We start from the raw sequence: 12,333 nt of genomic DNA on the forward strand, positions 1-12,333 counted from the left end.
ACAGGAAAAGGAAACTCAATGTAACAGCCAAATAATTTTACAAATTAGTTTTTAAGATCGGTCTTAAATATTTCTTTACATGCCAAAATATGATCTAATTATTCATTCAATTTCTTCCAGAAAAAAATGAGCTTTTATTATGATCAGATTTGAAGATTCTACATAAATAAGGATTAATTTGAACTAAAATATAATGATATCAAATATATAATGTAAGAAGTTTAAATGATGTTTGGTTTCCTTTAAAGTGTATGTAGATTGTAAATATCACATGTCTGTTATTCAGAATGTCAAATAACAGCATGTACTGATGGTAGATGTCTACGGCAGGGAGGCAACATATTCGGTCTGCTATGAAGACTAGGCATGAAAGGAAACATTTTTTTCTTGAGAAGAGAAAATATTAAATGGAAATAATATCAAGGAAAAGAAAAATCTCCTCCCTCAAATAAAGGGCCCATTAAATGAAGAGAGCAATGTTAGTCTTGACTGACAAAAGCATTATCCCTATTATCAAGAATAATATAGTAATATTTAACTCTTATAGATTACAGTAATTATGTATAATGAACACATACAGAAAAAAACAAAAGCTGCATGGTAACTAAGACACTCCGAAATACATTCACAGACTAATTCACAGCATGTATACATCATTTCTACCAAAACTGTTCACTTTACCAGAACAACTGTTCATTACTATACTCCTCATTTTCAAATGATGTAATAAAGCAATTTAGTTGCAGTATTTTTTTTATTTTCCCGAATTATATTTGAGAAAATTAACCTAGCTGCCTCACTTATTTTAATACTAATATATTCTGGTTCACCTTATACAAACACAGGTAGAGAAATTTAAAAGATCATAAATTTGCCACAAGGAAACGTTTTAAGTTACATAACAGTGATATGTTTTTGCAAAGCATTTTAACATTGTCAACATTAGAAGTTTTAGTATTGGGCTTGGGAAAAAGTGTAACCTCTACTACAATGCTGCTGGCATACTTCTTCACAATGCTTCTTAAAGATCTCAATCAACTAAAGGTAGGAGGTTATCAATGAATTGTTTGACATCCATCATTTCCTGTTGGCATGAACTATGCATCATGCCTTCACGATTTGGAAGGTTACACTGGCTGGATTTACCAACGATTTTTGTTTTTCAACAGTAAAGGAAGCAAATATTAGGGGAATTAAAGGGTCACAATCTCCATGGCCCTTCAGAATAGAAATATCTTTGTTAATACCACTATTAGGAACCTGTAGCAATGAAGCCCAAAGAGGAAGCCAGCAACTAAGTGTGGTGACACCCATCAGTTTCTGCTGAGTGGTCAAAGCAGAGTATAAAGATAAGGCTCCTCCCTGAGAAACTTCTCCCAAAATAAGTCTGTTAGAAGAAATGCCATTCTCAACCTCTTGATCTATTAAAGCTTTTACATTTTCTGCTGCCCATGTACTTCTACCTTCGTCTTCCTGATAATCTGGTGAAAGCCCAATAACATGAAACCAAGAAGGCAGAGTCATGTTCCTAATTAATGGTAAAGGCATAACAGACACGTGTGGGCAGACATATTTGATATGTGACATTCTGATACCTGCAAAGGCTTCTGCCCATGCATGCCCAGAATCTCCCAACCCATGAAGGAAAGTAACGATGGCTGGCATGGGAGCAGACATGTTATTGTGGCGCATCCATGGGCCAAGCTGACAGCACATGGGAAGCAAAAAGGAGCTCAGGCTACCCTGCTGACCAAAGACATGCCAGTGGCTAGTCCGGGGCCTCCCCTCTCCCACTTGAAACACTCCACAAATGTTTATAATACAGTATGATAGCCAACCTACTATGTAGGGCCCACTGGATGAAAATTGTTAGTGGACATATATGCCTGAAGAACTATTAGGACTCCAGCCGCACCATCTGTTGATTCTCAGCTGCTACGAATTGAGCAGATTCCTCTATCTCACACTGCTGCCAGGCCGCGATGTACCTAAAGCAGGAAAGCCCCCTGACAATGGACAGAAAATGCTAAACTTTTCATTAGATCAGGAGCATTCCCACCCAGTATAATTAACAAATTTCTACTGAAATACAGTGACCTGCTGGAACGTTGAACTGCTATTCAAAGTCAAGTAAGACATATTTTTTGCGATATCCCCTTTATTGGGCAAGAGAACCTGGTGTACATAATTTGATCTTAATCAAGTTATTTGGTTCGAGTTGTCACTTTGTATATATGCATCACTTCAAAAGTAGATGGAAAACATGGTTTCTGTTTGTCCATCACTGTAAGGTGATATCACTGAGTGGACACAACTTAAGAATTTTCTCTATCATTAGCACCTGTCACTTCTGTGCGACACACAGGACAGGTGGAATTATTCAACAGCCAAGGATCAATGCAGTGAACATGATACTCGTGGAAACATGGCAGTGTGCGGATCTCACTACCTTCTTTGTATTCTGAAAGGCAAACACTGCAGGACTTCTCAGCTTCCGTTTTGCCAAATATTCTTACTGGCAAGTTACCAATCACTTCCTGTGTGAGTCCAGGAAGAAGGAGAAACATACTTAAATCTAGAAAGAATGGCTCACCTAAGAGCTGCCAGGCTTCAAGTTCATTAAGTATTTCTGAGTGTGTATGATGACCTTGTCTGGGCTGTGATCGTGAGCCTACTGGTGCACGTCTTTCATTAATGCCTTCAAACATCTCTGAGGCAATTTCTGGATTTTCATTATGAGACCTGGCACTGAACATAGCGTGATTACTAGGCCCAGGAGTGCAGCTGGAGCTTGGATTGCAAGTGGTTGTTGCACCATGATGAGGTTCAAACCTGCGATTTAAATTAGAACCATCTCTTCTATGCTGGGACTCTGCCCTGTGCATGTTTTGAGGTGGGCCACTACACTGCACATCGCTATCAGTGTCCATCAGGGTACTAGATCCACTAGATGCTGTCATTGTCTGCTCTAATGTTCTTCCAGGGCTTGCAGTAGAACTTGTGCCTTGTAAACTAGTATTTGAATTTCTGAAAGCAGGTATTCTGAGGGCACCGACATGACTTGTTACACCTGCCTCTTCAGCATGTGGAAATACATTTCTGATCTCTTCGAGAACACCGCCGACAGTGTCACTATTGTATACTGTGTTGGGTATGAATGGAATTATACTACCTGTGTCATCACTTGGAGGATCTACTCTAGGAAAAATTGTTATTTGAAGTTCAGGAACTCTGATTGTACGTGTTCTTTGCAAATGTCCAGACTCCCTGTTTCCAGTTGTGTGTGGAGAATATTCACCTTGGAAATTACTGCTTCGTCCAAAAGCTGCAAAATTATCTCTCCTTGGTAGCACAGGTCTGCTTCTCTCTTGTCTGAATACCTCATGTGGCTCATTTCTGGAGAATGTCTCAGTCTCACTTACCAACAACTGGTCAAAAGCCTCAGGTGATATGCTATCATGAAATTGCACTACATGTTCACTTGATATATTTGAATTTGAACCTCGTTCAGCTCTTCTTCTAGCTGTGCGATTTCTCTGTCTCCTGTGTCTTAACCTTTGAGATCTGCTAGAAGCCTCTTCCACTAGTGTTTCAGTTGTAGTTTCTTGGGATGTAGAGGAAGTTGCAAACATCAAGTTAGACTGTGTAGTTTCCACATGTTCTCTGAGTCCTCTTGGAAATGACAAATGTTCTTGACCTGAGTTTCGTCTCCTGGAATCTCGACTGCTTGAATTGCTCTGATTTCCTGATATCCAAGGTGGATAATATCTTCGCTCACTCTCTGTCATATATTCAGTGTGCTCAAAACAGGTAAAGTTCCCTGTTTCAAAATGGTCATCTGCAGACCCCTCTGCACCTGTCACCACAAAACAGAAGGAGGTCAGAAAAGATGTAAGAAAATTAAAAACATTCTAAAACACTACTCTGTAACCTGTTTTCAAAAAACATTAGAAAAGGGTGAATACTCAAAGATGTGATTTTTTTCAGTGTATTTTACACTTAGATAGTTAACACTTTCCTCAAGAACACTGTCCAAATTTGTAAGTAAAGACATGATACCTTCAATTCCATTTGAAAAAACAGAGCTCCTCCTTGATAAATTCATTGATTTAAAAATAGAATTATAAAAAACCTCTATTTTGAATATTTTGTCATCTACAGAGTCTCACGTACCACTGTGTAGGGCACAACAAAAGATATTTCTTTCAGTCCACTCTGCAAACAATAATACAACTGAACATGTTAGCCTCACAGTATCCTTGCTAGTATTATAGTTCAAAATACTGTATATCATTATCCAATCCTCATTAGTCTACAACAATGCTTGTAGGTTTTTGACTGATTGCTTTGATACTACAGAGGAGTGCTTTACAATAGAGAACTCATATAGACACTGGCAAATGTATACAAGATCTCTGTGATTCAAATCAGAGAACTAGGATTCCAATAGGGCTGAGTAGAAGAGGTTCATTGGATATATTCAGATAAGAGTCACACAAAAAGTGCAGGTATTTTGAAATGGGGGAGGCAATCATAACCAGAAATGCAAAAGCAATTTGAAAGATAAATTCTCTGCATGGAACACAAATATCTCAGTTGTTGAAACAGCAAAGCAGATTTGCCATGGGCAGCACCACCCTGGAAACCCTTTACTGAGGGAGCACCATCCTAGCAGAGCTCAAGTAGCATGAGGGAAGGAGACAGCACTGTAGAGTGCAGACTCCTAGAACAGAGTCTCTAAATACTCACCCTCCCACAGTGACAAGGAAATCCAGGATTGCAGTAAATTGTATTTAAGGCCCCAGGAAAGGAATACATTGCAAATGGATAAAAGGAGAGTTAGCACCATGCAATTTGGAAGATCCTGCAATATAGTTCCAAACACTGGGGAACACTGAGCTTTGGCAGCATCCTACCCACCACTCCAAACCTAGTATCCACAAAGACCTCTCCCCTAGAAGAAGAGAGAGACTATAAACTCTTTGAACTGTGAATTGTAGCAGGCCTAATGGCAGGAACCTATGGATCACATCCTTGGAGACACTAAACATAAGCTCCTGTAGGCATTTTGGTGACCATATCTAAAATATGTACTTTTTTAAAGTTTGTGCATACTCTAGGAATGGAACTCTAGCAAGTTTCCAGGGTCCAATGGATTTATGAATAGCCCTTTTAAAATTCCTGTGTTTTCAATAGCATAAATAAGGATAAAACACTTAAGAATACGTCTAATGCTGGCAGCGAAAGACCTTTATATATAAAAAGATGTGCTGCTCTGCAAAAGGAGATCCAAGAAGATAGCAGAAAATGGAAAGTTATTTCTTTTTATCGGATAATAAGAACTAATATAGGAGAAATAGGTATACTTTCAAAACCGTTACAATGATATAAAGCAATCTCAATTAAAAAACTAACAGCATTGATGATAGAATTACAAAAATCTGAAAAGTCCTATGAAACCAAAAGAGACCTAGAAGACGAAAAGCAATTCTGGGAAACAATGGAAAGTCATGGGGCACCACAGTCCCTGATGCAAAATCATACTACAAAATTACCAGGATCAAAACAGCATGGTAATATGAAAAACAAAACAGAGAAAAGCAAAGCAAAACAAAACAAAACTTACATCCAATGGAATAGAATAGAAGAAGCAGAAACAGCTCCCACCACGTGCACATACATTACCTTTGATAGAAAGGGCACAAGTCTTCATTGAAAAAAAATAGTGCCTTTAATTCTGGTGCTGTGAAATTGCTTTTCCTCATGATGAAGATTAAAAGTAGAAACATTTCTCTAATCATGAACTGTACTAAAATTGAAATGAACCAAAGGTTTTAATACTTAAACAGAAACACTCTGTTGGAAGATAGTATAGGTAAAACACAGAAGATGTAGGTTATGGTCAATATATCATAATCAAAATAAGCATTGCATGGAAAATATTACAAAGAAGAAACACCTCAGATCACATCAAATCAAAACCTTTTCTAACAAAAAGAAAAGAAATTACCAACACAATGAAGAGACAACTCACAGAATGGAAAAAAAACTTTAACCAGTTCACCTTATGCAGAGAAATATTACATAGAATAAATTAAAAAGTAAAAAACAAAACATACTGATTGAAAAATCCAATCCAAAAAGGGCATCTCAAATGAATAAACACTTCTCAGCTGCAGAAACACAAACAGGAAATCAACATATAAAAAAAAATTCAGTATCACTGATCACTGAAGAAATGCAAATTAAAAATACTGACATTCCACTTCACTGGACAAAGAATGGGTGGCATCAAATAATAAATGAGTAATAAATTCAGGCAGGAATGATGGAAAAAAGGAACCCCTCTCAGTTGCTGGGGGGAATGGAAATGGGTACAACCACTGTGGAAATCATGATGGACATTATTCAAAGAAGTAAAACTGAAGGACCCATTCAACAAAGCTATTTCCTTTCTAGGAACTGATCCAAAAGAGTTAAAGCTATCATACCACAGTGACACAGGAAGACCCACGTTTACAATAGCAAAATTCCTAAGAGCTAAACCTTGGAAACAGTCCATATACCCATCAAGGGAGGAATGCATAAAGAAAATGTGGTATTTATGCACAACGAATTACTACTCTGCCATAAGGTCTACACTTGAGACATTCTTGGGGAAAGGATATCATTGTGAGACAATAAATTTAGTGAAATAAATCAGACACACGAGGTGAAATATCCCACCATTTCTCTTTGTGAGAAACCCAAAGGATAAACAGTTTGCAAAATGGAGGACACATACTGAGAGGAGAAGAACCTGTTTAAAATAGATGAGGAGCAATGGAGGTGTAGCAGGGAGGGAAAGAACGAAAACAGGATTGCATAAAGCAAATGAAAGGAAAAACTGGAAACAAAGCTTTTGGAAAAGAGGATGCAGAGCAATGTGAAAAGCAGGAGAGGAGAAGGAATGGGAGAGGAATAGGGGAAAAAGGAATTAAAATCTATTAAATACAGGAATAAATTCCCATGATGAATGGAATCATTATGCATGCAATCATATACTAATCAAAAAGTGATGATAAGAGTGCAAACAAAATCTGTGTATTATACTGACTACATGAAACAGACACTTTCTTTAGAAATGTGAGATTTAATTTAGAATTTTTATTCAGATTTAAAGAGTAACAACGATATTTTTCCTTTCAATACCTTATTGAATCTGTTGAAATTATTCCTCCAATACCTTATTAACTATATCTCACATTGCCCTGTGTGCAACACGTGCATAAATAAGAATCTTTGTCCATTAGACACACTGCTATACTTTAAGATCTTGCCACAGTGCCAGAGAAAAGGAAGCAACAATAAATACATGGAAACAAAAATGGAAAGAAGTAAAACAGAAAGCAAAAAGAGAGGGAAACAAGGACAGAGAGGAGAAGGTCAAACGTCAAGGAAAAAGGAGAGGAGAAGGAGACTGAGGGACTAAATGATGAGACAGAGCACAGAGAGAGAGAGTAGAGAGATAGAGCAAAGACAGAGAAGACAGAGAGAGAGAGACAGAGACAGAGGTAAACGGACAGGGAGACATTTAGAAATTCCCATATTTGGCATCTGCCACAAAGATTTAAAGTTATAAGACCACTACAGTGATACATGCATACTCTGTTTATAATATCACTATTTAAAAGAGCTAAGGTTTGTTTACAGTCTACGTATCCATCAACAGAAAAATGGCTGTGGAAATTTGCTAAATACAGTAAAATGGAGGACTACTGTGCTATAATGTTACCCAGCGCAAGCTGCAAACCACTGTGTATTATGTACACTTAAGGATGAAAATATTTTCACAAGTAGTATCTTGTGCTTCAAAACACATGAGAAATCTGTAACTAGAGGACAAGTAAAGAAGTCCATGAAAAACTGCAAAATGAAATTTCAAAGCACAAAGGACAATGCAGAAAGTTGGCCAATGAAAAGAGAAAATACTATTTTTCTTTGAAGTTTTCTAAATCGTATGTTGCGGTCAAAACCAATTCAAAACCAACAGTACTCAAAACAGTATTGATAATGGAAACAGGAAAGTAACCTGAAGAGAAATATGATGTCTATGCTTCCTTCAAATTCATGAAGCATCAATCCCAGGAGAGTATATAAGGATCAATATGAACTGCAATAAACAGGGACACTAGTAACAAGTAAATATCATGTGACACCTTCAAAAGGAAATACAAAACACAGAAAACACAGCAACTAGAAATTTGACTTTAGCCTGCTACAAACTTTCTAGGTATCGTCCGAAAAGTGATAAAGACATATGTGGTGATACTTGAATATATGTTTATAGCACTACAACGCATAAGAGCTAAATGTTTGAAATGGCTCATGTGTCCATGAAAAGAGAAATACCCAAAAAATTGTACTATGTACACATTAGAGAGTACCACTCAGGTATATGCACGACAAATTGGAGTTGCTCGTACCAAAAATGATGCAAATTGACACCATCATATTAAGTGAATTCAATCAAATATAGCACATTAAAAATTGCACAACTTCTGTTATGTGACAAAACAAGGATTAAAAACATAAAAAAATGCCGCTCATGGAGATTAAACTTTTATAAATGGGGAAGGGATCTAAACAGGGAGACAGTAGGGGAGAGGAAAGCAGTAAAAGAATAAAAACAAATAAGATCTCTTAATCCATGTACTTATCGACTTAGAAGAACCCACACATTAGGGCTTGCAACAGGTCCTAATACAAAATGGAAAAAAAATGAGGGTTGAACATAAAAACAAGGAAGTTGCCAGGTATGCTGGTGCACGCCTACAATCCTAACACTTGGGAGTTTGAGGCAGGAGGTTTGACACGAGTTTGAGGCCAGCCTGGGTCACAAAGGGAGTGCAAAGCTAGTCCAGCAAAAACTTGTCTTCAAACCAAAGAGAGAATCAGAAGGAAATGAGGGGTGTATGAGTAGTCAAACTATGCAGGAATATAAAATAGGAAAGGAACACACAAATATACACATCAAAATAGAAAGGGACAAAGCAAAGAATGAAAAGACAGCCATTCCTTGTCCAATCTACCTGAATTTTAGAAAAAAAGAAATAGATATGAAGGCAGGAAAAACATATTCCTAGTTCATTCCATAGTTATGAAACCAACTTCAAATTCAATACATTCAAAACAGAAATTCAAAACAATATGTAGACAAAACTTAATGAAATATATCAAGAACTACTACATTATTATCAACTAAAGCAAATAGCACCACCAGTATATATCACTGGTAACAAATAAAGAAATATATATATATAGACAAAGGCATCAAAAACTGACAATTTCATACACAAAACAAACAGAGACTCAAATTATTTCCAGCACAACTGTTTGAGAGAAGAAAGTACTATGAAGTTACATATGCGACAATGAACTGAAAGAATTTCTAGATAGGAACACTGCAAAGACAAGACAAACTACATTGTATATGTATATATCACCAGAGAAAGCAACAGAAGAATGCACAGTTTTCAAATGTCTCTGAAACAACCACCAAGATAAACCTTTACTCTAACTAATGAATACATATCAAGAAATGTCACACAATTGAATTCATAAGGAAGAAGGGAACTGCTCCTAATGGCCTCAATCGGGGAGTCCACCAAAGAAAACAGGAAACTTTGCAAGCAGGGAAACTCAACCCCACACACCTCAGGGAAAGCTCAGACAAAGAAAAGAAATCTCAACGGTAAGGTAAGTGGTAAAAACATTCCCAAAATACACCAAACATAAGCAGAGCAAAATAAAGGGGACAAGACTGAATTGATATCTAAAAGGAAAACAATGGAGATATGAAACAAAAACCAGCACCTTCCCAAAATTTCATACAGCTCACAGACCTCTCATGAAACGGACGAAACAGAAAGCAACACAAAGCACCCGAGTAAGGACTGAGAAAGAGACTCTCACTAAACATCCTGCAGCAGTTTAAAGTGCTCCAAGGAAAGAACACAAAGATTTTGACCTGCAGCAATTTAGTATGTGAAACTACCTGGACCCATTCTTCAAAGAGTACAACAGTGGAAATACTCTTTGTGACACTCTTCTCTACTTTGGCAAGATTTGACCATGTGAGGAAACTCTGCGAGAGGTCAACAAGACATTGCGACACAGTTTCTTAAATTGCATTGGTATCCGTATTTCTCTCTCCAAAAATGTTTTAATTAGAAAGAAAAGAAGCAAGTCTCCTCTTCCTAAAAAAAGACATAATTCAACAAGAGAGTCTCTCCTGTCGCCTTTCAAGCGGGTGACTAAGTACTGAATGCTTCAAAGCCGGAAACCATATTAAATCTCTGTCCTTGACATTGTAGGTGTTGGGAATTGTGTGCAACTAGAGGAAAACTGACAACTACAATGCGATTTCTCTCATTTCCCAGGTAAAACTATGCCAATAGAAATCAGGAAAAAAACCATCGATATTCTCACAGCAGACCAAAATATAGTTCTCTCTTGAAGAGGGTGAACCTAACTTGGGTCACTTTTCTATCATCCTTGCCTGTATTACTAGCAAGTTACCAATCCATCCCATTCCCTTCCCCCTTCAAGTGAAATCAAATGTAATTTTCACCTGGCTCCCCCAGCCTGTCCCCTGGAGGTTGTTGTCTTTCCAGCAACGCCACTTCCTTCGTTTGGCCTCTCACTCCCGGGCCTTGGTTATCCCTCCTAAACCCGTAGCCTTCTTCGGGCAGCTCCTTCGCTGATCCGCGGTCAGCTGCTTCCCCAGGAAGGCGCTTGGCCCGACTTGGGGGAGAGGTCTCAGACTGCACACCGTCAAGGCTGGAGTCCGAGACTTCTGCTGTGATGAACGGATGAGACATTGCATCACCATTCAGACAGTGTTAAATTCACGACTAGATCTCAGTGTTCTCTGCTTGCCCTGTCTGCCTAGCTGCCATTCCTGAGCCTCCTCCAAAGGCCGCCTTCAACTGCACCACTGGCCAGTCCCCTGCTTTAGCCCCGCCCCTCATGCTGGACGTGCTCAGACCCGTTGTCTAGGTGTCTTTATACTACATTGTGAGCTAGTCAAAGGGGTTTTTAAATGACATTTCACTCAAAACCTGGACATAGTGCCCCAGATGTAGTGCAGTGGCACAAGCGCAAGTCCTTGAGCTTGATCCAGGGTAAAAAGTAAAAACAAAAATAAGACTAGAAACACAACAAACAAGCAAACAAGCAAAACCAAAAGCAGAGAAGAGACTGCGTGGTGGAAATGTGTAATCCTATCATGCAGGCATTAGTAGCCAGAAGGATCAGAAATTCCAACTCAGTGTCGCAGTTTAGTGAAGAAATGAAAACGCGTCTCTCCAGAATTGTTTCAAAAATACACAACACATATTGCCAAGCACTTAGAAGAGATGAAGTTCTGCAAGGTGCCACCCCATGGCTATTTAAGCCATACCTCCTTACCTATCTATTTAGTTACAGTTTTTCTCAGTTATTTTGAGCACTTGTGATACTGAAGTTTGTGTGCCTGATTAATGTCTCTTCACATGATAGCCTCCACAGACATTCATTTGCCTATAAGTGCCTCAAGTTCATCTTGTTTACACCAGAATGCTTCCCCACTGTATAAAAATAGCACATTTTTTACACTTATATCTGTAGATGAGCATATAGAGGATGTTTCCAGGATTGACTAATCACAAATTTTATATATTGCCGCTGTAAAATGAGCACGCATTGCAATAGGGTTTCTTCAACTCTTTGGGAAGATTCCCACAAGGGCAACCGCTGGATCCAAATGGAACTTTCTCCTCTTTGTTTTCAGAGGAATTGACTTACTGAACTTCATGGGGTGTGTGCTGCCTCCCACCCTCACTACCCATGCAGAGGGGTTCCCTTTCTCCACCTGCAACCTCAGGCCAAAGAAAGAATGGATAACAGGAAGTACGGTTGATTTGTTTTTTTGTCCTTTTTTCCAATGAGAAGGGGAAGAAAAAATGGAGGAGGGATGCAAAGAAAAGGAATGAGATGTTAAAAATCAATGGAAAAATGATAATGAAATAGAGCTTCTTTAGGGGAAGGGGACTAAGAGTTGGAGTGAACAGGAGGGATTGCAGGGGAATGGGAAGGAAACCATTTCAGCTATTTCTGTGCAGGTACAAACCTTCCACATTCAACGTCAGCATTAGGTAGTGCAAACACGTAGTAATACCAATACATCATTCATCACAAGTAATAAATAGGGCCATGCTTTAACTTCAAAAGCAGCCTTTGTGCTCATGTTGAGAGACGCCTTAAGGGGATCAGTGGATTCAAACTAAACTAAACACAATTATATTCACAGGT

The 12,333-nt window shown here is 38.3% G+C and overlaps 2 protein-coding genes across 2 annotated transcripts; both read right to left on the reverse strand.

The window, feature by feature from the left end:
* Positions 1-1,065: 1,065 nt before the first annotated feature.
* LOC102027359 (acyl-protein thioesterase 1-like) lies at positions 1,066-1,615 on the reverse strand. The gene is made up of 2 exons (XM_013509438.1): positions 1,596-1,615; positions 1,066-1,555 (listed from the first exon to the last, which is right to left on the reverse strand). The coding sequence occupies exons 1-2, from the start codon at positions 1,613-1,615 to the stop codon at positions 1,105-1,107; spliced, it is 471 nt and encodes a 156-aa protein (XP_013364892.1). The 3' UTR covers positions 1,066-1,104.
* Positions 1,616-2,315: 700 nt separating this feature from the next.
* On the reverse strand, positions 2,316-10,862 carry LOC102028698 (E3 ubiquitin-protein ligase RLIM-like). The gene is made up of 2 exons (XM_005413647.1): positions 10,613-10,862; positions 2,316-3,856 (listed from the first exon to the last, which is right to left on the reverse strand). Exons 1-2 carry the CDS (start codon positions 10,860-10,862, stop codon positions 2,316-2,318), a joined length of 1,791 nt encoding a protein of 596 aa, XP_005413704.1.
* Between the last annotated feature and the right edge of the window lie 1,471 nt (positions 10,863-12,333).

The sequence above is a fragment of the Chinchilla lanigera genome, unplaced genomic scaffold (genome assembly GCF_000276665.1).
Source record: "Chinchilla lanigera isolate Chin_1 unplaced genomic scaffold, ChiLan1.0 scaffold00170, whole genome shotgun sequence".
Taxonomy (NCBI): domain Eukaryota; kingdom Metazoa; phylum Chordata; class Mammalia; order Rodentia; family Chinchillidae; genus Chinchilla; species Chinchilla lanigera.

Bases quoted from the DNA above. Each gene is read 5' to 3' on its own strand.
- LOC102027359 (XM_013509438.1), bottom strand. From the start codon at position 1,615: ATGGGCAGAAGCCTTTGCAG. The intron at 1,556-1,595 runs GTATCAGAATGT...CTGCCCACACGT, and splicing joins ATGGGCAGAAGCCTTTGCAG to GTCTGTTATGCCTTTACCAT.
- LOC102028698 (XM_005413647.1), bottom strand. From the start codon at position 10,862: ATGTCTCATCCGTTCATCACAGCAGAAGTCTCGGACTCCAGCCTTGAC. The intron at 3,857-10,612 runs GTGAAAATTACA...TTGTGGTGACAG, and splicing joins GGACAGGCTGGGGGAGCCAG to GTGCAGAGGGGTCTGCAGAT.